This window comes from Camelus dromedarius, chromosome 16 (genome assembly GCF_036321535.1).
Source record: "Camelus dromedarius isolate mCamDro1 chromosome 16, mCamDro1.pat, whole genome shotgun sequence".
NCBI classification, from domain to species: Eukaryota; Metazoa; Chordata; class Mammalia; order Artiodactyla; family Camelidae; genus Camelus; species Camelus dromedarius.
Genome location: NC_087451.1, coordinates 14,918,525 through 14,941,198, shown reverse-complemented (window position 1 = coordinate 14,941,198; position 22,674 = coordinate 14,918,525). Strand labels below are relative to the sequence as shown.

General features: G+C 43.6%; 2 protein-coding genes across 2 annotated transcripts; one reads left to right on the top strand and one right to left on the bottom strand.

Moving 5' to 3' along the window:
- Window positions 1-2,055: 2,055 nt before the first annotated feature.
- LOC105097864 (C-C motif chemokine 3) lies at window positions 2,056-4,009 on the bottom strand. The gene is made up of 3 exons (XM_010990500.3): window positions 3,698-4,009; window positions 2,937-3,048; window positions 2,056-2,535 (listed from the first exon to the last, which is right to left on the bottom strand). Exons 1-3 carry the CDS (start codon window positions 3,771-3,773, stop codon window positions 2,445-2,447), a joined length of 279 nt encoding a protein of 92 aa, XP_010988802.3. The 5' UTR covers window positions 3,774-4,009; the 3' UTR covers window positions 2,056-2,444.
- A 16,163-nt stretch (window positions 4,010-20,172) lies between these two features.
- LOC105097863 (C-C motif chemokine 4) lies at window positions 20,173-22,114 on the top strand. The gene is made up of 3 exons (XM_010990499.3): window positions 20,173-20,542; window positions 21,042-21,156; window positions 21,721-22,114. Exons 1-3 carry the CDS (start codon window positions 20,467-20,469, stop codon window positions 21,806-21,808), a joined length of 279 nt encoding a protein of 92 aa, XP_010988801.1. The 5' UTR covers window positions 20,173-20,466; the 3' UTR covers window positions 21,809-22,114.
- Window positions 22,115-22,674: the final 560 nt, after the last annotated feature.

The window sequence follows — 22,674 nt, the reverse complement described above, 5'->3', positions numbered from 1 at the left end:
CTTTTTTTTTTTTTAACATTTTATTTTAATGGAGGTACTGGGGATTGAACCTAGACCTTATGCATGCTATGCATGCGCTCTACCATTGAGCTATCTCCTCCCCTCCAGAACTTTTACTTTTATCATGAGGGTAGGTGGTAATGGTGTTAGGGAAATGGGGCCCTCTTTGTGGAAGGGGATTGTGAAGTGTTTCCTAGGAGGAGCTGTGTGTGTGAGATGAACGCCTTGGGCGAAAGGACTTGTCCCTTGCATCATCCTCATTAAATAGAAGCCATTATGGCATCAAGACCGTGAGCTAAGCTGAGCTCTATTTTCTTTGCATCAACTCAGAATTCCAACCAGAAAGTAGTTTTGATGGATGGAGTATCACCCATCAAAGTGTGGGGTGAGATGAGACGGGAGAGATAAGCAATACATGCTCATTGAAAAATAAGTCAAATTTTAAAAAGTACAAAAAAATCAAGGGTCCCCATTCCTTTAAAGAAAAAAGAGTAAAAATCGCCTTTCCTTTAAGAAACCATAGTTGGATATTTGATATGTACTCTTTCCAAATATTTGCTTTTGTAAACACATAAGTATATATGATTTTTTAAAAAATAAAAAGAAAAATAGTATTCTATATGTATATTTCTGTAGCATATATGTGGAGTATAAACAGAAATATCTTTTGTACCTAATATTATGGACACTTTCCATAGATAGAGGTGTGTGTGATTCTTTTTACCAACCACAGAATGTTCCATGGGTGGGCGTCTCAATCCTCTGATTTAATCTTCCACTGGGTTAAATGGTTGTTTCCATTTGTTGTTTACAAACAGTGCTGTGAACAATATCTTTGTGTCTATATATTCCTGTCCTTCACTTGTGTTGCTACAAAATAGATTCCTAGAAGTGGAATCAGGGCAAAAGGTATTGAGATCAAATAGTAAATGTATTTTAATGTCTGCTTAATAGTGGTGTTTAATTGTACTCTAGAGTGATCGCTACAGTTCTAAAGTCATTTTGGGTTCATAAATTAGATCATTTTAAACAGAATGAAGTCATAATACATGTTTGGTTTTCACGTAAGCCTTTTGAATTTCTCCTTCTGCCAAATGGACCCTAGCTCAGTGTACAGTTCAGTCCTTATATAACTGTAACTCAGGCAGTCTATCTATTAGATAACTCAGCTTTCACAGTAAACCTGTTCACAGACTCCTGGTCCACATGTGGACTGGTTGTCTCGTCCTTCCCTAACATTAGCCATTTATTTTGTGGAGCATGGGTGCCGGGAAGAGAATCCACAATATACCTGTGACCATAGGCAGATATGCACCGCACTTGGAAAAGAGCAGTGAATCCTGCTGACAATTTCAGTGGTTCTCAGCTGTTCACATGCATGTGGAACACCTGACAAGCTTGGTAGAAATGTCAATCCCCAGGTCCACACCTAAAAATTCTGCTGTGAGCGGCTTAATCACTAGTTGCTTTTGATTTGAGTACAGATGGATTGCGTTTAGGGAAAAAAGTTGATTAGTGGTAAAGAGCAGTCTGTACTTGCATCAAAATCTAGTTGGGGAACTCAGTTGTGCCATTTACTTGCTGTGTGATCCTGACCAAATTACTTAACCTCTCTGAGTCACAGCCCCTGTTTACTCATCTGTCAAATGAGGATATTAATAGTATGTAAGCTATGCTATTTCATCATGGGGAGCAAATGAACACCACATACAAAGCACTCAGCCTAGAATAAGTCTCAAATATGTTAGTAATTGTTATTCAGAAAGTTTGATTTATTGTACTATGTACTACGAATATTCTTCTTAATGGTATCCATTCAAATGGTGAATTTTTCTAGAATATATGCATCATGATTTAATTCATAAAATATTCATAATTTCAATGTTCTGGAACTGTGGCTCCAGTGTAAAGCAGAGTATCTCTGTGGTAGCTCCCCCTTCCATCTCTCCCCAATTTTCCTCCATTTCCCTCTTCTTATTCTTTGCCTACTGTTCCTTTCAACCAGTGATTCTGATTTGCCAGATAAACAAAACCAAACTCAGTAACAGTTTACTTTTTCAAAGAGCGTCTTTATTATTTCACTGGGCAGGAACATCCAACACACAATTGTCAGTTTGGGGGCATCAATGCCATCTCTGCCTCGAACAAGGCATCTCACCACCACGCAAGTGAAGGGGGAAGGGAAGGGCGGTGATGAAGGTGTCCTGGGACCTCTCAGAGCAAACGGTCCCAGACACAGTGCAACATGGAAAATAAATTATAAAAAATTAAATACTATAAATAAGTTGCTATTTAAGTTAGGAATGAGCCCGAGAGTGTGGCTGTTTTTGTGCACAGTGCACAGGAGAGGTAGCTCTGGAGGGGATGGGGTGTTTCCAAGGCTCAGGACCCTGCTGCCTGGTTGGGCACTGAGGTCACTGGGTTTCTCAAAGCTCCCAGGCCCCTCAGGCATTCAGCTCCAGGTCGTTGATGTATTCCTGGACCCAGTCCTCACTGGGGTCAGCACAGACCTGCCGGCTCCTTTTGGTTTCAAAGCTGTGGAGAGGAGGGGAAGGATTACCCACTGAGGAATCCAGCAGGGGGATCCTGGGCCCACCACGGCCCCTCTACCCTACTCCCTGTCCTGGGCAGCCCAGGCTTGCCCACTCCTCCGGGACCCTCTGCCTATCTCAGCCCAGAGAGCTGCTCTCCCTGACTCGGGAGCCCCTCAGAGGGTCCTGCTGCCACCTCCTCCCATCCTTTCCCTCGGGGCTGGACCAGCCTCCCTGACTCTGCAAGCCTGGCCAGGTCAGGTCACACCTAAGTCCTGCACACTCGAGAGGCCCCAGAGGGCTGCGCTTTCTAGGATGGCACCCCTGGCCCATCTGTGCTTTTGGATGCTGGCCCCTCAATACCCTGCTAACTCCCCAGAGATGGGCAGGAAGACTGGCACTTACATGACACCAGGCTTGGAGCACTGACTGCTGGTCTCAAAATAGTCGACTATGAATTTCCGAGGAATCTGCCGGCCGTAGGAGAAGCAGCAGGCAGCTGGGGTGTCAGCACCAACTGTGGAGGAATGGGCCCAAGTCATTATTCAGAAGAAAAGGCGAGCTCTGAGATCTCTGGGCTGGTGAGGAGGACTCGGAGGGAGGGAGACAGCCTTGGCCAGGGTGTGGGCTGGGGGACAAGCCACTGGGAATATCCCTGTCTCTGTCCTGGTTTCTGTTCCCTTCTTTCTTTTGACTCTTCACTGTGGGCTTTCTCTGCATGCTCCAAACATTCAGACATCCCACTTCCCTTCAAGAAATTGGGTCTGGTTCAAGAAGTCACATCCCAGCAAAAGAAAACCCTCAGGGGTCTCTCCTAAGACATCCAAGGAACAGAGCTTCTGGGGGGACCTAGGGAGAGTTCATGGAAAAATGACACCCCTGGGAGGTAACCAGACTTAGATTGCAACTCTTGTTTAGGTCCCTATTTTGTCATCTGTAAAATGGGATTGTAACTTCCCTACCCAACCCTGGCTCCAGATCTGGGGACCCCCTTTATTATAAAGATTAAAAAAAAAAAAGCCTTGAAGAGAAAGGCCAAGGTGTTCTGTCACCCTTGAAGGAGTTCTCTCTTTTTTCTTGGGGGCTCTCAAGGCCACAAGAAAAGATTGGTGTGATCTGACTGTGGCCAGACAGTGGGGAAATCCTCAGCTCCAACAAGGACTCACATGGCGCAGAGAAGACCTGGCTGCAGAGGGCCATGGCGCAGAGGAGGATGGCGAGGGCAGCCGCGGGCACCTTCATGACGCTGAGCGGACGGAGGGTGGCCTGGAGTGTCAGCAGAGCCGGGGTGGGACTGGGCACTCGCTGCTGCCTGTGTCCTTCTGCAGTGGGAAGCCATCTCCCCTGCTCTTTATAAGCAGCCCTGGCAGATGGGGAAGTGGAATCCGGGGGTGAGGAGGAAAATTTTTAAGCATAGTGGTGCTTTCACACTGAGTGTTGCACAACTCAGGGTTGCCGGCAGCCACAGCAGCTCAGGATATCTGAGAATAGCTTCTCTGAGCTCTAAGACTCAGCCTGCAACACATGACTTGTTCTGGTTTCATGTGAGGAAATGGTTTTCCCCATGAGCAGGAGGAGAGTGGTGTGTGTCCACCCGGGGCTATTCTTAGCTGGTCCTTTCCCATCATGAACTCCAGCCGCATCCTTCTTACAGAGCTGAGACTTCTGTGCTTCCTCAGCTGTTCTGACCAACGGATGGACCAATGGATGGGGAAGACGTGCTGATGCCCTGGAGGGTGACATGAGCCTCCCTTGGATGCAAAGAATCCCCACTAGAGGATGAGGTCATGTTCCTGTCACTTGTCCATTCATCAAACAGTCACTGAGGGACTAGGGGCACTGGGTTAAACACTCACTGAAGGAGACATTAGATGTGGGTGTTAATATGTCAGAAGCCTAAAAATACTTATATCCGCTAGCCTAGAGAACACATTTCTAAGAAAGCATTCTAAAGAAATAAGCCTAAATACAGAGGCATCTTCAGAGCTGAAGTTGCTAACCCAGCATCATCTGAAACTCCAAATAAGGAAACCCGAATGTCCTCTATCAGGGAATAATGAAGTGATGGTGTAGCCACTGGAATTGTTTACTGTTAAGCTGTTAAACTAAAGGAAGTTGCATGAATGTAATCATAACACCACTCGTAAAAAAAAAAAAAAAGACAAAATATTGTACAAGTTGTACAAGATGAAAAATTATACAAATATGTGTATATGTGTATACACACATATATGATAAATATTGTAACCATAGTATGTATATATGGTTATAGTGTACACACACACACACACACACACACACACGGCCTAGGCACGAAAAAAATAAAAAGCTTTGGAAATAAATACCCAAAGCATTTATTTCCTCTTTTTCTGACATTTTCTCATTTTTGGGGGGAGTAAGAATGTACTACCTTTGTGGTCAGTCCACAAATTTATGGACACGTTCTGTTTTAAAACACACCACCACCAGTTGGAAAGCAGGTTGTTGTCAATTGCTTAATTTGGGAGAATTTTTTGATTCGTACACTAAAGTTTCTTTTCAATGGGCTTTGCTACAATGAAGCCTTGATTTCTGTTTCTCTGAACTATTTTGAGGAACCTGTTAGGTATTTACATAAGTAATGCCAAATTCAAAGCAGTTTTCTGATTCTTTTCAATTCACGATTTCAGTGGTGTGAAAAGAGTCTTATTTTCTTAGCCTGATCTATATACTTGTTTCTTTTCCTTCCTTTATTATTTTATTACAGAACTAGTAAGCATAAATCACATTTTGTATTGAGAGATAGATTTAGCTCTTTCTAATAATCTTTGTCCTCTGGATGCGCAGTCTAGTAGGAGCAAGTGGAGTGTGTAAACAGGTCACCACAGCATTTAGCAGAAAGTGCTAAGGTTCTTCGGAGGAAAGTAAAGTTTAGAATGTGAGGAGGAGGGAGCCATGACCTCCCTTGGGAGGACAAGAGAAGGCTTCACGGGAGGGGTGAAATTTTGGTTGGGTCTTTAAAGTTACCTAGGATTTGAAGATGTATAGACGAGGTGGCAGTAACGGCCCAGCTGGTGCAGACTTGCAGGTGTGAAATTGCTGCTTCACAGGGAGGAGTGACTAGTTCAGAGCAGCCGCAGAGAGGGGGAGCAGATATAGATGAGGATGCTAAATGAGGGCTAAACCAAGAGGGCTTTGGATCCCCGCCCCCTCTCCAAGGAACTAGAACAATGAAGGAAATAAGACAGAAGCAAAGTGAGACCACACCTTAGGAACTCAGTCCTTCCTGTGCCTGTAGAGTTAAGTTACTTCTCTTAAAACCCAAGGGCTGTGTTTCCATCCTATCCCTGTGATCCCTAATGCTGCTCGTGAGGGGCGAAGGGTAGCCTGGAGCAGGCAAAGCAAAGGCAAAACTGGGGGCAGTGGCAGGCAGGTTTCACTGGGGCTTTAACACCCAGGTTTCACTGGGGCTTTAGCACCCAGCTGTTTTCCTCTGTTACTGTCAACTCCAAAAAAAGGAGTCTATCACTTGCTTCATTGGAAACTCTAGATCACAGACAGTGCCTCCTCCTCCCCCTGACCCACTCTGCTCCAGCCCTCAGGCAATTACATCCCCTCATTTACTTCTTGGGGAACCCCCGCCATCCTCGTGATTCAATTTCTGAGAGCCGTTGTCTCTGAGTTGAGGAGGAGGAGAAGAAGGAAATGGAAACTGCTGAATCAATCACGTTTCTCATAATGGACCTTAATACCCCCCTCTACTATTACAGCATCTACCACATTGTGTTATAATTAGTTACAGTGTAATGGTCTCCTCAAAAATGCAGACCGTGCCCTGTTGATTTTAAACTAAATTCATGCCACGTCTTGGTGGATTTAAACCAAATTCTAGCACATGATGATTGTAACATGATGAATTTTTCTGACACAATCCCTATTTCTTATAATTTTGTTCTTTTTAATAAAGGCGATTTATTGAATATAAAATTCTATCGTAGTGATTATATATTTGGAAGATTTTTCATACCAATCCTAAAACCAGGAAGTAGCCCTTTGTCCCATGTGTTTCTTGAATCAGAAAATGATATACTGGGAGACGGAGAAGATGGCGGAGTAGAAGGACGCTCGCAGGTCACCCTCTCCCACAAATACACCAAGACCCACATCTACAGACCCACTCAGCCAACCAGAGCACCTATGGAACTCCGACAGAACATCGCCCTCTTCAAAAGATAAAGACGCCAAAAATCTGGTAGGAGAAAAGGAAAAAAGAAAGAACAAAAGGCAAAGCAGCGCTGGACGGGTCCCGCCTGGAGGGAGCGGCAAAGGAGGACTGGCGCTCGCTCGCTAGGTCTCCCCTCTCCAACTGAGAGGCCAGCGGGACGGAGGGGGAGCCTCCGGGGCTCGGATCTGTACAGAGCAGCCCTTGACTAACAGAACTAAGTTAAACAGGCACAGAGCGTCCCCCCGACACCCAGCCTGAGACGCGGGCCGGCAGCCGCGGGCAGGGCCAGGCTGCACAAGCCGGGCCGAGGACGGAAGTGGCTGCACGGAGGCAGCCCCGGGGGAACGCAAGGGGCTGCGCGCCGTGGCTGTGGGTGCACAGGGCAGAACAACCTGGGCCCTCCATAAAACAGCAAGGTTGATGTGCTCTCGGGGGAAGGGTGCACACCCCCATCTCTGAAAACCCGCGGAAAGTTTTTGGGGGAAGAGAGGCGGGGCTCAGGCACAGCCGCCATATCCTCCGCGCTGAGCACCCAGGCGGGGGCGGGGGCGAAACCTGCATCCGCACCAAAGGGCTTGGCAGCCTCAAAGGCCAGACTGAGACTGGCCTGCAGCCCGGGGCAGATAGGATCCTTCCATCCTGGTCCCTCAGAGAACTTGCTCCACAAAGACAAACAGGGAGCTGGGTTTTGGCTCGGAGCAGGGACAGGGCTGTCCCTTGGTCTTCCCCGAGCCCACCCGCGGAGCGCCGACCAGGGCGGAGCGCGCAGCCGCACAGAGCAGCGGAGCTACCGGCGGCGGCGCAGGTAGAGCGAGAGCGGCCCTTCGCCTTTCGGGCAGGAACACAGCCCCTGACCGAGGTGCTGGGAGGGGGCACGACCCGCCCTCCTACCCGGCCAGTCTGCAACATCTGACTGCGGCATCCGGAGGGGCAGCGACCCGCCAGCCCACAGCAGAGAGCTGCACCTGACCCAGTGTTAGGAGGAGGCGCGATCTGCTTGCCGACAGGTGCTGGGAGCAGCACAGAAGAGGGCGCCAACGGAGGGCCTCTGAAAACAGCAAGCTGAGCTTCCAAAACAGGACGAAGACAGAAAGACTTCACAGTAAAAGCACACAGACTCCAGGAGAACACCGACAAACCCCCCCCCCCCCTTTTTTTTTTAATCTGTTTTTACCTGTTCTATTTTCTATTACTCTCTTAATCTTTACTTCTTAATTCATTTCTATTTCTCTTGGGTTTTGATGTCCTGCTATTGATTAGACACAGGTTTCGAATACATCTATTCATCACCCCCCTCCCTTTTTTTGTAAAGGTTTCAAAAGGACGTCTCAACCCGATTAATACTCTGCTTCAACTCACTCTTCTGTTATTCATTATACAGTTTTCAAACCCTCTTTCTCCCTTCTTTTAAAATTCTTTCTCTCTCTCTCTTATTTTTTTTTCTTTTTTTTTCCTAAGTTCTATTCCTAAATAGGCATCAGATAGATAAAATCCTTAAGGACCAAAATAAACAACTGATCCTCCATAAACCACAGTGCCAAAGAGGTATGAGCAAGATGAAGAAGCAGAAAAACCTTTCCCAATTAAAAGAACAAGAGAAATCCCCTGAAAGAAAGATCAACGAAATAGACATCGATAGCCTACTAGATCAAGATTTCAAAAAAGGAGTGATCGAATTGCTGAAGGAATTAAAAGAGATAGTGTTTAGAGATATAAAATATGTCAAAAATGAAATTGAAGCTATAAAGAAGAGCCAAGTAGAATGGGTAAACTCATTGACAGAGATGAGGAATGATCTAATAGCTGTGCAAAGCCGACTAGATAATGCAGAGGAACGAATTAGTGATCTAGAAGACAGGGCAATAGAAAGCACCCATTCAGAAGAACTACAAGAGAAGCAAAAAAAAAAAAATAATAATAATAATGAAAATAGCATAAGGGACCTATGGGATAATATAAAGCGTCCCAATCTTCGCATAATAGGGGTCCCAGAAGGAGAAGAAAGATCAAAGGGGATTGAAAAGGTTTTTGAAGAAATCATGACTGAAAACTTCCCAAACTTAAAGAAGGAATCAGATATCCAAGTACAGGAAGCTCAGAGGGTCCCAAACAGGAAGAACCCAAATAGACCCACACCAAGACATATCATAATCAAGATGGCCAGAGTCAAGGATAAAGAAATGATTCTAAAGGCAGCAAGAGAAAAGCAAAGAGTAAGTTACAAGGGAACCCCCATAAGGCTCTCAGCTGATTTCTCTACACAAACACTACAGGCCAGAAGGGAGTGGCAAGATATATTCAAAGCCCTGAATGAAAAAAAGATGCAGCCTAGGATCCTTTATCCAGCAAGGCTATCCTTGAGGATAGAAGGAGAAATAAAGAATTTCACAGACAAAAAAAAAAAAAAAAAGCTGCAGGAGTTTAGCAACACTAAACCCATGCTAAAAGAAATATTGAAAGGGCTATTCTAAATAGAAAAGCAGCAGGATGCTACAGAAATGAGAAACACACAACTGGAAAGGTGACAACTCATGAATTACAAATAAAGTAAACATGAAATTATAAAAGAAGACATACAAATCACTGAGAGTGGGAGAGGGAGGCAGGGAAATACAGAATATTTTTTTCTTTCTTTTTTAAATTTTTTTTTAACAGTAGGATGGGTTTGAGATCATGTTACTATCAGTTTAATAAAAACAGTTATAGTAATGGGTTGATAGATTTACAAAAAAGGGTAACCACAAGCCAAAAATTTACAAAGGAGTCACAAAAAGTAAATAAAATCCATGATAATACAAAGGAAAATTACCAAACCACAAAAGGAAGAAGAAAGGAACAAAGAGGATATACCAATTCAACTGCAAAGATAAGTTCAAAATGGCAATAAACACACATCTATCATTAATTACTGTAAATGTTAATGGACTAAATGCTCCAGTCAAAAGACACAGAGTGGCAGACTGGATAATAAAGCAAGAACCTTCAATATGCTGCATACAAGAGACCCACTTTAGGGAGAAGGACACATATAGATTGAGAGTGAAAGGATGGAAAAGGATATTCCATGCAAATGGAAAAGCCAAAAAAGCAGGTGTTGCAGTATTGATTTCAGACAAAATAGACTTTAAAACAAAGGCCATAAAGAAAGATAAAGAAGGACATTTTATAATGATTAAAGGAGTGATACAAGATGAGGATATTACACTCGTTAATATATATGCACCCAATATAGGAGCACCTAAGTACATACAAGAATTACTAACAGAGATAAAGGGGGATATTGATGGGAATACAATCATAGTTGGAGATTTTAACACTGCATTAACATCACTAGACAGATCTTCCAGACAGAAAATAAACAAGGCAACAGAGAAATTAAATACTACAATAGAAAAACTAGATTTGGTGGATATTTTCAGAGCATTACACCCCCCAAAAATAGGATATACATTCTTTTCAAGTGCACATGGAACATTTTCCAGGATCGATCATGTACTTGGGCACAAAAGAAACCTCAACAATTTTAAGAAGATAGAAATTATCTCAAGCATCTTTGCTGACCACAATGCCATGAAACTGGAAATCAACAACAGAGAAACAAAGGAGAAAAAAAGGAAAGCATGGAGATTAAACAATATGTTATTGAAAAAACAATGGATCAATGAGGAAATCAAAGCTGAAATTAAAAAATACCTTGAGACAAATGATAATGAAAGCACAACCACTCAAAACCTATGGGACACAGCAAAGGCAGTGCTAAGAGGGAAGTTTATAGCGATACAGGCCTTCCTCAAAAAAGAAGAACAATCTCAAATAAACAATTTAACCCACCACCTGAATGAATTAGAAAAAGAAGAACAAAAAGCCCCGAAAAGCAGCAGAAGGAAGGAAATAATAAAGATCAAAGAGGAATTAAATACAATAGAGATTAACAAGACCATAGAAAAAATCAACCAAACCAAAAGCTGGTTTTTTGAAAAAGTAAATAAAATCGACAAACTTCTGGCCAAACTCACAAAGAAGAAAAAAGAGAGAGCACAAATTAGCAAAATAAGAAAGGAAAATGGAGAAATTACAACAAACAAAATAGAAATACAGAATATCATATGAGAATATTATGAAAAACTATATGGAACCAAACTGGATAACCTAGAGGAGATGGACAAGTTTCTGGAAACATACTGTCCACCAAAACTGAATCAAGAAGAATCTGAACACTTGAACAATCCGATCACTAGAAAGGAAATAGAAATAGCAATTAAAAACCTCCCTACAAATAAAAGTCCAGGACCGGACGGCTTCACTAGGGAATTCTACCAAACATACAAAGAAGAACTCATACCAGTCCTTCTCAAACTCTTCCAGACGATTGAAAAGGAGGGAATACTCCCAAACTCATTCTATGAAGCCACCATCACCCTGATACCAAAACCAGGCAAAGACACTACAAAAAAAGAGAATTATAGGCCAATATCACTGATGAACATAGACGCCAAAATCCTCACCAAAATTTTAGCAAATAGAATCCAACAACACATAAAAAAGATTATACATCATGACCAAGTGGGGTTCATCCCAGGGACACAAGGCTGGTTCAACATACGCAAATCAATCAGTGTAATACATCACATCAACAAGAGAAAGGACAAAAACCACATGATCATCTCAATCGATGCAGAAAAAGCATTTGATAAAATTCAACACCCATTTATGATAAAAACTCTCGCCAAAGTGGGTATAGAGGGAACATACCTCAACATAGTAAAAGCTATATATGACAAACCTACAGCCAGCATAGTACTCAACGGTGAAAAACTCAAAAGCTTCCCACTAAAATCTGGGACAAGACAAGGCTGCCCACTATCACCACTCCTATTCAACATAGTCCTGGAAGTCCTAGCCACAGCAGTCAGGCAAGAGAAAGAAATAAAAGGGATCCAAATTGGAAAAGAAGAGGTAAAAGTGTCACTATATGCTGACGACATGTTACTATATATAGAAAACCCTAATTGGTCCACACAAAAGCTACTAGAGCTGATTGAAGAATTCAGCAAGGTAGCAGGTTACAAGATTAACGTTCAAAAATCAGTTGCATTTCTTGACACTAACGATGAATCAACAGAAAAAGAAAGTAAAGAAACAATCCCCTTTAAAATAGCACCCAAAGTAATAAAATATCTGGGAATAAATCTAACCAAGGAGGTGAAAGAATTATACACAGAAAACTATAAACCATTGATGAAGGAAATTAAAGAAGACTTTAAAAAATGGAAAGATATTCCATGCTCTTGGATTGGAAGAATCAGTATTGTTAAAATGGTCACACTGCCCAAGGCAATCTAGAGATTTAATGCAATCCCTATCCAATTACCCAGGACATATTTCACAGAACTAGAAAAAAATCATAATAAAATTCATATGGAACCATCAAAGACCTAGAATTGCCAAAGCATTACTGAAGAGAAAGAAAGAGGCTGGAGGAATAACTCTCCCAGACTTCAGACAATACTATAGAGCTACAGTCATCAAGACAGCATGGTATTGGTACCAAAACAGACATATAGACCAATGGAACAGAATAGAGAGCCCAGAAATGAACCCACAAACTTTTGGTCAACTCATCTTTGACAAAGGAGGCAAGAATATACATTGGAATAAAGACAGTCTCTTCAGCGAATGGTGTTGGGAAAACTGGACAGCAGCATGTAAAACAATGAAGCTAGAACACTCCCTTACACCATATACAAAAATCAACTCAAAATGGATTAAAGACTTAAACGTAAGACAAGATACAATAAACCTCCTAGAGGAAAACATAGGCAAAACATTATCTGACATACATCTCAAAAATTTTCTCCTAGAAGAAATAAAAGCAAGAATAAACAAATGGGACCTAATGAAACTTACAAGCTTCTGCACAGCAAAGGAAACCAGAAGTAAAACAAGAAGAAAACCTACGGAATGGGAGAAAATTTTTGCAAGTGAAACCGACAAAGGCTTGATCTCCAGAATATATAAGCAGCTCATACGACTCAATAAGAAAAAAATAAACAACCCAATCCAAAAATGGGCAGAAGACCTAAACAAGCAATTCTCCAAGGAAGACATACAAATGATCAAAAAGCACATGAAAAAATGCTCAAGATCACTAATTATCAGAGAAATGCAAATCAAAACTACAATGAGGTATCACCTCACACCAGTCAGAATGGCCGTCATTCAAAAATCCACAAATGACAAATGCTGGAGAGGCTGTGGAGAAAGGGGAACCCTCCTACACTGCTGGTGGGAATGCAGTTTGGTGCAGCCACTATGGAAAACAGTGTGGAGATTCCTCAAAAGACTAGGAATAGACTTACCATATGACCCAGGAATCCCACTCCTGGGCTTGTATCCAGAAGGAAATCTACTTCAGGATGACACCTGCACCCCAATGTTCATAGCAGCACTATTTATAATAGCCAAGACATGGAAACAGCCTAAATGTCCATCAACAGGTGACTGGATAAAGAAGAGGTGGTATATTTATACAATGGAATACTACTCAGCCATAAAAACCGACAACATAATGCCATTTGCAGCAACATGGATGCTCCTGGAGAATGTCATTCTAAGTGAAGTAAGCCAGAAAGAGAAAGAAAAATACCATATGAGATCACTCATATGTGGAATCTAAAAAACAAAAACAAAAACAAACAAACAAACAAAAACAAAGCGTAAATAAAGGACAGAAATAGACTCACAGACAGAGAATACAGACTTGTGGTTGCCAGGGGGGTGGAGGGTGGGAAGGGATAGACTGGGATTTCAAAATTGTAGAATAGACTACACTGTATAGCACAGGGAAATATACACAAAATGTTATGATAACTCACAGAGAAAAAAATGTGACAATGAGTGTGTATATGTCCATGAATAACTGAAATATTGTGCTGAACACTGCAATTTGACACAACATTGTAAAATGATTATAAATCAATAAAAAATGTTAAAAAAAAAAAAGAAAATGACATACTGCTATGTGAAGTATGTGCTTAATTTGCATATGCTGAATGCATAATGTGAGCAAGCCTTAGGAGGGTTGCACTGGAAGGAGCTTAGAAATTTCCTAGGTGTTAAATTGATTCTCAGGTGAGATGACTTGCCTAGGATCAGAGAGGTGGAATTAGCTGTTTTTTCACTTCAAGGTCTAGATTATTTAACATTGTATCTCCAATGACAACCAGCCTTAATAAGTATTTGGTGAATGAGTGATCCACTGTTTTGACTAACAGTATGCATTATGCCCAAAGTCTCACTATGGAGTTGAAATACTAATACATAAAGGTTCAGATTGGCCATGGTGTCAAGGGCTGGATCTTTGAGGACCACCCAAGATCTCTCAGGTGGTCGTGACAGAAAGGAGTCAACTCAGTGGATCCTTCAGCCTGGAGGGGCTTGATTTGTGTCCTCGCTTTCTGGCTCATTCCAGCCTCTTTGAGACCCTCCCTCCATCCAGCAGAACATCCCAGCCATGAGTACAGGGAATTCTGGCCAAACAATTCAGGTCCTGCAACACCTCTGCCTTGTCTGGCTCTGCTCACCTCCTCCATCGTTGCTTCCGAAGCCCCAGCCCTGCTGGATTAGTTTCCTGCCAGTGCCTGGCCCTTGCAGCTCCCCTGCCCCAGCTGTCAATCTCAGCAGCAGTGACTCCATGGACAGGCTCACCCTTGTTTGGCCCAGCCTTGGCCTCGTTTTTTCAGCTGTGGTCTGCAGAGTCAGGCTGTAGCAGGCTTGGCCCCACCTCTCAGGTGGGCAGAAACAATATTCTGGGGACCCCTTTCTAGCATCCTAGAGAGACAGTGTCTCTCTGATGCAGCCCCTTCTTTCTGCAGCCAGGTCCTTTTCTATCTTGAGTTCTTGTCGTTCATTTCTGGCCGTGTGTGTGTGTGTGTGTGTGTGTGTGTGCATGCGCGCATGTGCACAGATCAGGGCATACAATTTGGTACTGGATTAGATCCTTCCCTCCAACCCCCCTGCAATGCACCTCCTTCTGTATCCTCTACTCAGTGAAAAGCTTCCTCTCTTACCAAGCTTCCAAAAGCCAGGAGCCTGGGAGTCACCCTTGACTCCTCCCTCCTCCTCCTCCCTCATCTCCTACATCTGTTCAACCACCGAGTCTATTGTATACTTGACATTAGGTGTATCTACTGCTCACCTTTCTCACTGCCACTGTCTCAGGCAGACCCTCCTCGTTTCTTCCCGTGACAGTGTCCTATCAACTGTTTTTCCTCCGGATTTGCCTCTCTTCAATCTATCCCATCAAGGCACCCAAAGTGCTTTTTGCTCAAATCAGTCTCTGTCTCTCTCTGTTGAAAACCCTTCAAACACTCTACACTGTTTCCAGCATGAAATGGAAACTTCTCTATGACCTGACCCCTGTCTTCCCCTTTGGCCTTATCTCTGGCCACCTTCAGACTTCCTGGAAACAAAGACTCAGCCCTCTGAGCCGCATGTGATTCCTTAAAAGTGCAGATCCCTTCTCTGCTTTTTATGAATGAGGTGTCACTTGGCAAAGCACAATTTCCCTTCCTTGTAGGTCACAGGGCAGAGTGAAATACTATAAGCACAGAACATCCCATGACAGATGCAGAGATTAGTATTTAGAACAAACATGGAAACCACTATTTAATTCCCTTAATTTTCTAAAGAAAAGAGAGAAATCAATGGATTCCAGTGTTCAAAGACGAGCAAAAGGCAAAACTGAAAGTCATTTTACATCATAATAACACAACTTTGGCTGTTAAGCTTTTAACATAAATTTATAACAAGCACATTTCCCTTTTCTGATTTATTTACACTCTGGAGCCAGACCTCCTTGGTGTGATTTCCAAATCTATCATGTATTAGCTGTGTGTTCTTCCACAGGTTACTTAACCTCTCTGTGCTTCAGTTTTCCTCATGTGTGGAAGGGGGTAATAACAGTACCTACCTCAGAGGACTTCTCTGAGGATGAAATACGTTAATATCTACAAAAGGCTCATATTAAGTGCTATGTGTTAGTTACTGTTCTCATCATTATTGAAATATTTCCATTAATCTATTTTGTATATTTTAAGAAAGTGCAAGACTCTTGTTGTTCTTTGCCTGATTAACCCCACCCCCACACTCTTTTCCTGGCTAATCATCCTTCAAGTCTCAGCTCAATTTAGAATAGAGAAAAGTGAAGTAAGCCAGGAAGGGAAAGAAAAATACCATAGGGTGTCACTGATATGTGGAATTTTAAAAATAGACACAAATGAACTTATTTACACAATAGAAACAGACTCACAAACATAGAAAACAAACTTATGGTTATGGGGAAAGAAGGTGGGGAGGGATAAATTGGGAGTTTGGGATTTGCAGATACCACTACATATAAAATAGATAAACAACAAAGTCCTACTGTGTAACACAGGGAACGATATTCAATATCTTGTAATAGCCTGTGATGAAAAAGAATTTGAAAAGGAATGTGTATCTGTATGTATAACTGAATCACGATGCTGTATATCAAAAACAAATACAACATTGTAAACCAACTATACTTCAATTTAAAAATTTGGAATTGGGGGAGGGTATAGCTCAAGTGGTAGAGCGCATGCTTAGCATGCACAAGGTCCTGGGTTCAATCCCCAGCACCTCCTCCAAAAATAAATAAATAGGTAAACCTAATTAACTTCCCTTCCAAAAAAAAAAAAAAAAAAAAAAAAACTGAAATAGAGAAAAGTTAGAACAACCTGGATGGGCTGATCTAAGTAATATGATGGTTAAATACAAATTTACATATAAAAGCTTGGTATATCCATGCAGTGAAACATCATGCATGCTAATTTTAAATAATTTTTGAGTTTTCAATGATGCAGAAGAATATACTGTAATGATAATAAGATATACTGGTTCCAGAAAGGATATCAAGTAACAGTAGTAAAACACAAAACCATGTTCAAAATGATGGATACTTTTTGTTATATTATTTATACCTTTCTATATTTTCTAAAATTTGTACAGTAACCAGGTATGTTCTCTGTAAAAGAAAAGCAGACTAATTAAGATTTTTTTAAAAATCAGGTATCATCTTTTTAAAAAGCCTTTCTTGACATGTCATCACCACCTTCCAAAGCATGGATGCCCAGTGCCTGTCACGTGGTAGGTACTACTAAATTATTTTCTTCTATTGCTGGATGGATATTCCCTGTGACCAACCTGGAAAGAACTTAAAACAGGTGCAAAAGTGCTGTTTGAAGGAAGAAACATGCTTCCTAAGAAATACTGAAAGTTTTCTTGAACCCACCAAATACAGATGAGGCTGTCACCTTCTCTCAGGAAGTCAACATCCCCTGAAGTCACCACCCTCCACCCTCAACAGACAAAGAGCAGGCTGTGGCCGGTGAGGAACGCCTATTTCCACTTTAAGAAGTGCGGGGCTCCCGGCTGAGGGGTAGAGTGTGGCCCTCATGGATGAACGGCTTCAACCAGCTCACTCTATCCTGCAGACTCCATCCTGAGCCCTGCACTTTGGATAATCTGTTTCTTCAATCTACAATCCAATGTCTGCTTCCATTTCCCCTACGTGATTTGGCCACCATATTGGCAAGACCAAAGGAGTTATCTCTTCTTGGTTTATTGTCTTGACAGGACAACCAGATACTACAGTTCACCTTGGCTTTCCAGTCTCAGCATTTACTCACAAGGAAAACTCTAGTTCTGGGCTCATGCTCTTGGCCTTGGCACCCAGTGATCTCCCCAACATTTACATCTCAACACTCTCCCTCCAGGAGAGCACAGGATGTTGGGATTGACCCCCTCTGTTTCCTGTTCCTCAGCGGCTTGTAATCTCTTCTCTCGGTTTTGCTTCCTAATCTGAGCAGTGTCAAAACAGACTGAGATCAGAGAAAGCCACAGACTTGGATACGCTGAGGGAAACCAAAAGTACTAGGACCTTTGTAAGGTCATGGTACTGCTGGGGCTAGTGGTCCTGCTTTCAGCCTGGGCAGGCTGGGAGGACAAAATGACATAACAGATGTGAAAGTACCCAGAATAGAGTTGCAAGCCCAATGGCAGTAAGGGTTGGGAAGGGGAAACCTCTTACCAGCATAGGTGAGGGGAAGGGTAGGGCTTTCTTGCTCAGGAGTGACGGGGTGGCCCACAGCAGGCACATGGAGCTCCCTGGAACCATGGTTGACCCTTGCTGTCACTTCTCACATCCCTGAGCTGGAACTAGTTGATCCTAGAATAGCATCCTTTATGATACAGTCACTGGGTATGTAGGTGGAGGAAGGGGGAGGAGAAGAACCACTACCCCGTCATGGCTGGCGAACCACAGAATTCAGTTGGAAGAGAGGTCAGGGAAGTTTCTCCGAAAAGATAAGCAACTTTTTTGGTTGTGTGTTCGAGAGGCACTTGTTAGCATTCTCTATCGACCGTTACTTAGAAATGGCCTTGATGTATAAACCTTGGCAGCCATTGATTTAGCTGAACAGACTGACACAAGGCTCTGTACTCTCAGTGTGGAATTTCACTGGTGTGAACACAGCATTATTGCTGAGACCTTCATGAATAAAACATTTTACCTCTATGAGCCAAAGATCAAATCAAGCCTACAAAGCAAAAGTCAACAGTCAAACTCATTGTGTGGCTCAGTGCAGACTAATCACCCATTCTTATCTGTTACCATTCCCCTGATATATCTTCATAATCTCTCCTTGGCTTGAAGATGACACATACTTTATTCCATCTCACAGTATGGCTATTTCTGTCACTGTCAACACCATCACTACATGAAGAACTCTGAGGGGCAGGGACGGGGCTTCGTTCAGCTCTGTCTGCCCCAACAGAGAGCAGATGACTACTAAATTGGGTTGAATGGAAATGCCATGGATAACCAAGTCTGTGTAGATTCTGGGCATCACATCCTCTTTCCCTTAAAGCAAGGTTGCATGAAGATGAAACTCCATCAGCCAGGACAGACCATGAGAGATACTAGCACATATGATATCAGAGGATCACAGAATGTTACAACTGGGGATGGGGGTCTTGGTGAAGATCAGAACATTTGAAGCCAGACTTACAGAAAGAAAAAGGTGAGGACACAAAGAATGGAGGAAAGAAGTACAGTTTGTGTGCGTGTGTAGGTGGTGGGGGCAGGGATGGGGGAGAGTGATGATGAAGTAGGATGACACTGTACGTTATTGAGTGACCCTGAAACACTCCAAGATGCTGCTCTGAGCCCTTCTATCTCACATCTCTGTGGCACCTGGGAGGCCTGGCTCCCTCTTATCACTGTTTCTCAGAGCAGAGGCCAGTAGCAATGGGAGCAGGTGGGTCAGAGTGGTTGAGCTGAAGATGGATAGAGATCTTGATCTCATCACCCCAGTGGCCCTCACTTGCCCCGATTCATGCACTGCTACTGTATTCCTGGCCTTTGGAAGCTTCATGTTGTTGCCTTCAGGTCCACAGCAGCTGCCACACCAGGCAGGGCTTTACATGAATACAAAGAATTCCCTGTGGATGACTGGGAAACACCCACACGCTTAGACTGCACCCTTTTTCTGCCACCTAGATGAAATCATTGCTAGATATATCCAGTTCCATTTGTATACTGGAGGAACTTCTTTATCTGGGTCTTCCAAACTTGATTCTAACTGAATTCTTTCTCCTTTTCTATTCTTGGTCCAAGGGAGCACAGTGGAATGTTGATTTCTTTGGCCTTTCCTTCTTGTTCTGGGACAGACTGGCCCCAATTTTTTTTTTTTTTCTTGCATTCAGCCCTAATAAGATGGGTCTCTATGGGTGGCATGGCCTTTAGCGGTCAGCAGTTTCTCTCTTTGGGGTCACGTCCTGTACTTGTCCTGCAGGTGACAGGGTGCAAAGAAAATGGATTTTAGAGTCAGATGATTCTCAGTCCAAATCTTGGCACTGCCACTGAACAGCTATGTGTTTATCTGTGAACTCTGCTCTGCTTTCTGTTCCTTATTGCCTTGGGGGAATCATCCACCCCTGCTCAGGGTTATGGCAGGATTAGAGGTGTGTATAGGGTGGATTGCCCAGTGCCTGGCACACGGTGAAATGTTGAATAAGTAGAAGTTATACTCGTACTGCAGGGTCCTTCAATGCTGGAATCTTTCTTTATGCCCAAGGAAGCATTAGAGGCATTGAAGTCACTCAGCCCAGCAGAAGGAGGCCTAGAAATGGAACACAGAATCCTGGCTGCTTCTTCCTTCTTGGGGCCAGGCTTGTGGCCACCCTGGAAAGACTGATACCATTTTCGGGAGGTGTCAACCACTGAGAGCAGCATGATTCTCATCTACAGGCCCCTTCTAGCAGGTGTGAAGGATCTATCTTTCTTTCTCGGGTTTGCAATTCTCCCCCAAGTCTCAGTCACTGCCTTTGGTGTACCACTTCCCTCTAGGGGTTCAGCCCACTTCTTCTCCCCTCCACCTCCCTCCGCTTTCCTCCGTGATGACATCGCTGGGGAAGAGAAAGCGGTGCCGAACGCCTCACGATCGCTGGCTTGTTTCCTTATCGGCACCATGACATCATCTGTACCCTGGAAATTCCGCCCTCTTTTCTGTGCCCTCACCTCTGTCTCAGGGCTCAGAGTTCCTATAAAGAGGGGTTCCCAACTCAGTATCAGCACAGAGCACAGTTGGGTTCTGAAGCTTCTGGGTTCTGCAGTCTCAGCCCCGGGCAAGTCTCTCCTCCGCCAAGACCATGAAGCTCTGCGTGACTGTCCTCTCCCTCCTCGTGCTGCTGGCTGCCTTCTGCTCTCCCGCACTCTCAGCACCAAGTAAGTCTGCCCTTTCATCTGCCCCTGGGTCACGATGTAGGCAGCGCTTACTTTTCTCATTGGGGCTAGTACAGCAGTGGCATCTGGGGATGCACCAGAAGGGAGCCAGGAAGATTTCCCAGTAGTTAAATGTAGAGTCTGGTAGGCATTCAGCAGTATTCAAGTTCCTGTTTTCTTAAGAAATAGCAACCAGTAGACTTGTTTAAGCAAGTGCCTGTCTTGCTCTGTGCCTTGGTTTCCCCGTCTGTAAAATGAAGGGAGTTAGACACATCCTCTGAGACCCAGTCCACCCTCAACCTTCTAGAATTCTTTCACAATCTTCTCCTAGGATCCTCTATTCAGAATAAGGCTCCTGCTCAGAGTGGGTGGGATTGGATGCCAGGGACAACATTTGGGGATCAGGTAGATGTACAGGGATGCCCACTGAATAGGTACACCTAGAAGCCAAAATGAACAGCTCCGGGCAGATCGTTCATCTCCCCTTGGCCTTTCTTTCCAGTGGGCTCAGACCCTCCCACTTCCTGCTGCTTCTCTTACGCCCAGCGGAAGCTTCCTCGCAACTTCGTGATGGATTACTATGAGACCAGCAGCCTCTGCTCCCAGCCAGCCGTGGTGTGAGTATCGTCCCTGGGGCCTTTCTGGGAGGAGAGAATGAGGGCGGGATTAGAAAAGGAGGCCTGCCTGGGGCAGGAGAGACCAGGAGAGACGAAGCCTCAGGGAGGCAGGTCAGAGCTGGTGGCCTCAAGAAAAGCAGAGAGGAACAGGCCATGAAGTCACCTGTTGAGTCCTAGAGGGACCTCAGGGGAGGGGGAGGCACTTTCTGGGGAGGAAGCTAGCCAGCAGCCAGGAAACCTGGGAAAGTCAAAAAGATGACAGGAGATGTGGGCTGATTACTTAAACTGTGCTTAGAAAACAGTGGAAAAGTCAGGGATAGCAGGAAGTGAATGGGGAGCTATGTCCATACTGTTTGCAAAACTCATTGGCTCCTGGGCAACCCAGGAGGCCACAGCGAAATCCAGGGTGGAAGTTACTAGGAGTCCGGTCCCAGCAGCACCCCAGGAAGGGTTTTCCCATGCACTTGACTGTCCAACATGGGCCCCGGCCACGCAGAGGGAGAGACCCCCCCACAACAGGCAAGGTCCCAGGGGATTCTAATCTGTCCACTCCTTGTTCCACAGATTCCAAACCAAAAAGGGCAGGCAGGTGTGTGCCAACCCCAGCGAGTCCTGGGTCCAGGAGTACGTGGATGACCTGGAACTGAACTGAGCTGCTCTGAGCCCGGGGCAGGTGTTCTCCAGGGAAGGTCACCTGAGCCTGACGCTTCTCAGCAAGACGCCCCCTTTCCACGCTCACGACTCCTCTCCATAGTCCCTGTTCCTTCTCTTAATTTAATCTTTATAATGTGCTGTGTTATTGCATTTGGTGTTGTTTCCCATTATTTATGTTAGTTTTGTCAAAGGACATGTGTCCCCCATGGGGATGGTCCACCATCACTGTGTCTCTGCTGTTGCGGATACATGGATAATGCAACTCATTCCAAGTGTTTTCATAATAAAACTTAAAAAAAATGGAGACAGTTTCTTTGTGCTTTAATTTGATTTGGGAATTGTAAAGGGAATTGCCTGGTATTATTAACAGGGGCAAACTACAGTTTGCAGACACCATACGAGTGAGCAATTACTTAGTACTTAATATGGGATAAAATGTCTAAAGACACAACCTCACTTAATACTTTCAACAAGGATTTAATACCCTTATAAAATAGGGACTGTTATCATCAATTTCACAGATGAGGAAACGGGGGCACAGAGGAGATGTGACTTGCTAAGGCTTGTAGGTCTGCTTGGGGAGCATCGTGAAAGGATGATTCAAAACAGATAGCTATCGGCGGGGGTGGGTATAGCTCAGTGGTAGAGTGTGTGCTTAGCATGCACAAAGTCCTGGGTTCAATCCCCAGTACCTCTGTAAAAAAAAATAAAATAAAAAAATTAAATTAAATTAAAAAATAATAAATAAAATAAAATAAAATAAAATAATAAAACTCCCAAATCCAAAGACGAAAAAAAGAAATCTTAGAAAAAAAAAAGATAGCTGTGCTAAGGGTTATCATTTCAATGTCTTGAAAAGAAGTT

Coding starts and splice junctions, on each gene's coding strand:
- LOC105097863 (XM_010990499.3), top strand. CDS start 20,467: ATGAAGCTCTGCGTGACTGTCCTCTCCCTCCTCGTGCTGCTGGCTGCC. Junction 20,543..21,041: donor TCCCGCACTCTCAGCACCAA/GTAAGTCTGCCC, acceptor CTTTCTTTCCAG/TGGGCTCAGACCCTCCCACT. Junction 21,157..21,720: donor TGCTCCCAGCCAGCCGTGGT/GTGAGTATCGTC, acceptor CTTGTTCCACAG/ATTCCAAACCAAAAAGGGCA.
- LOC105097864 (XM_010990500.3), bottom strand. CDS start 3,773: ATGAAGGTGCCCGCGGCTGCCCTCGCCATCCTCCTCTGCGCCATGGCC. Junction 3,049..3,697: donor CCAGGTCTTCTCTGCGCCAT/GTGAGTCCTTGT, acceptor ATTCCTCCACAG/TTGGTGCTGACACCCCAGCT. Junction 2,536..2,936: donor TGCTCCAAGCCTGGTGTCAT/GTAAGTGCCAGT, acceptor TCCTCTCCACAG/CTTTGAAACCAAAAGGAGCC.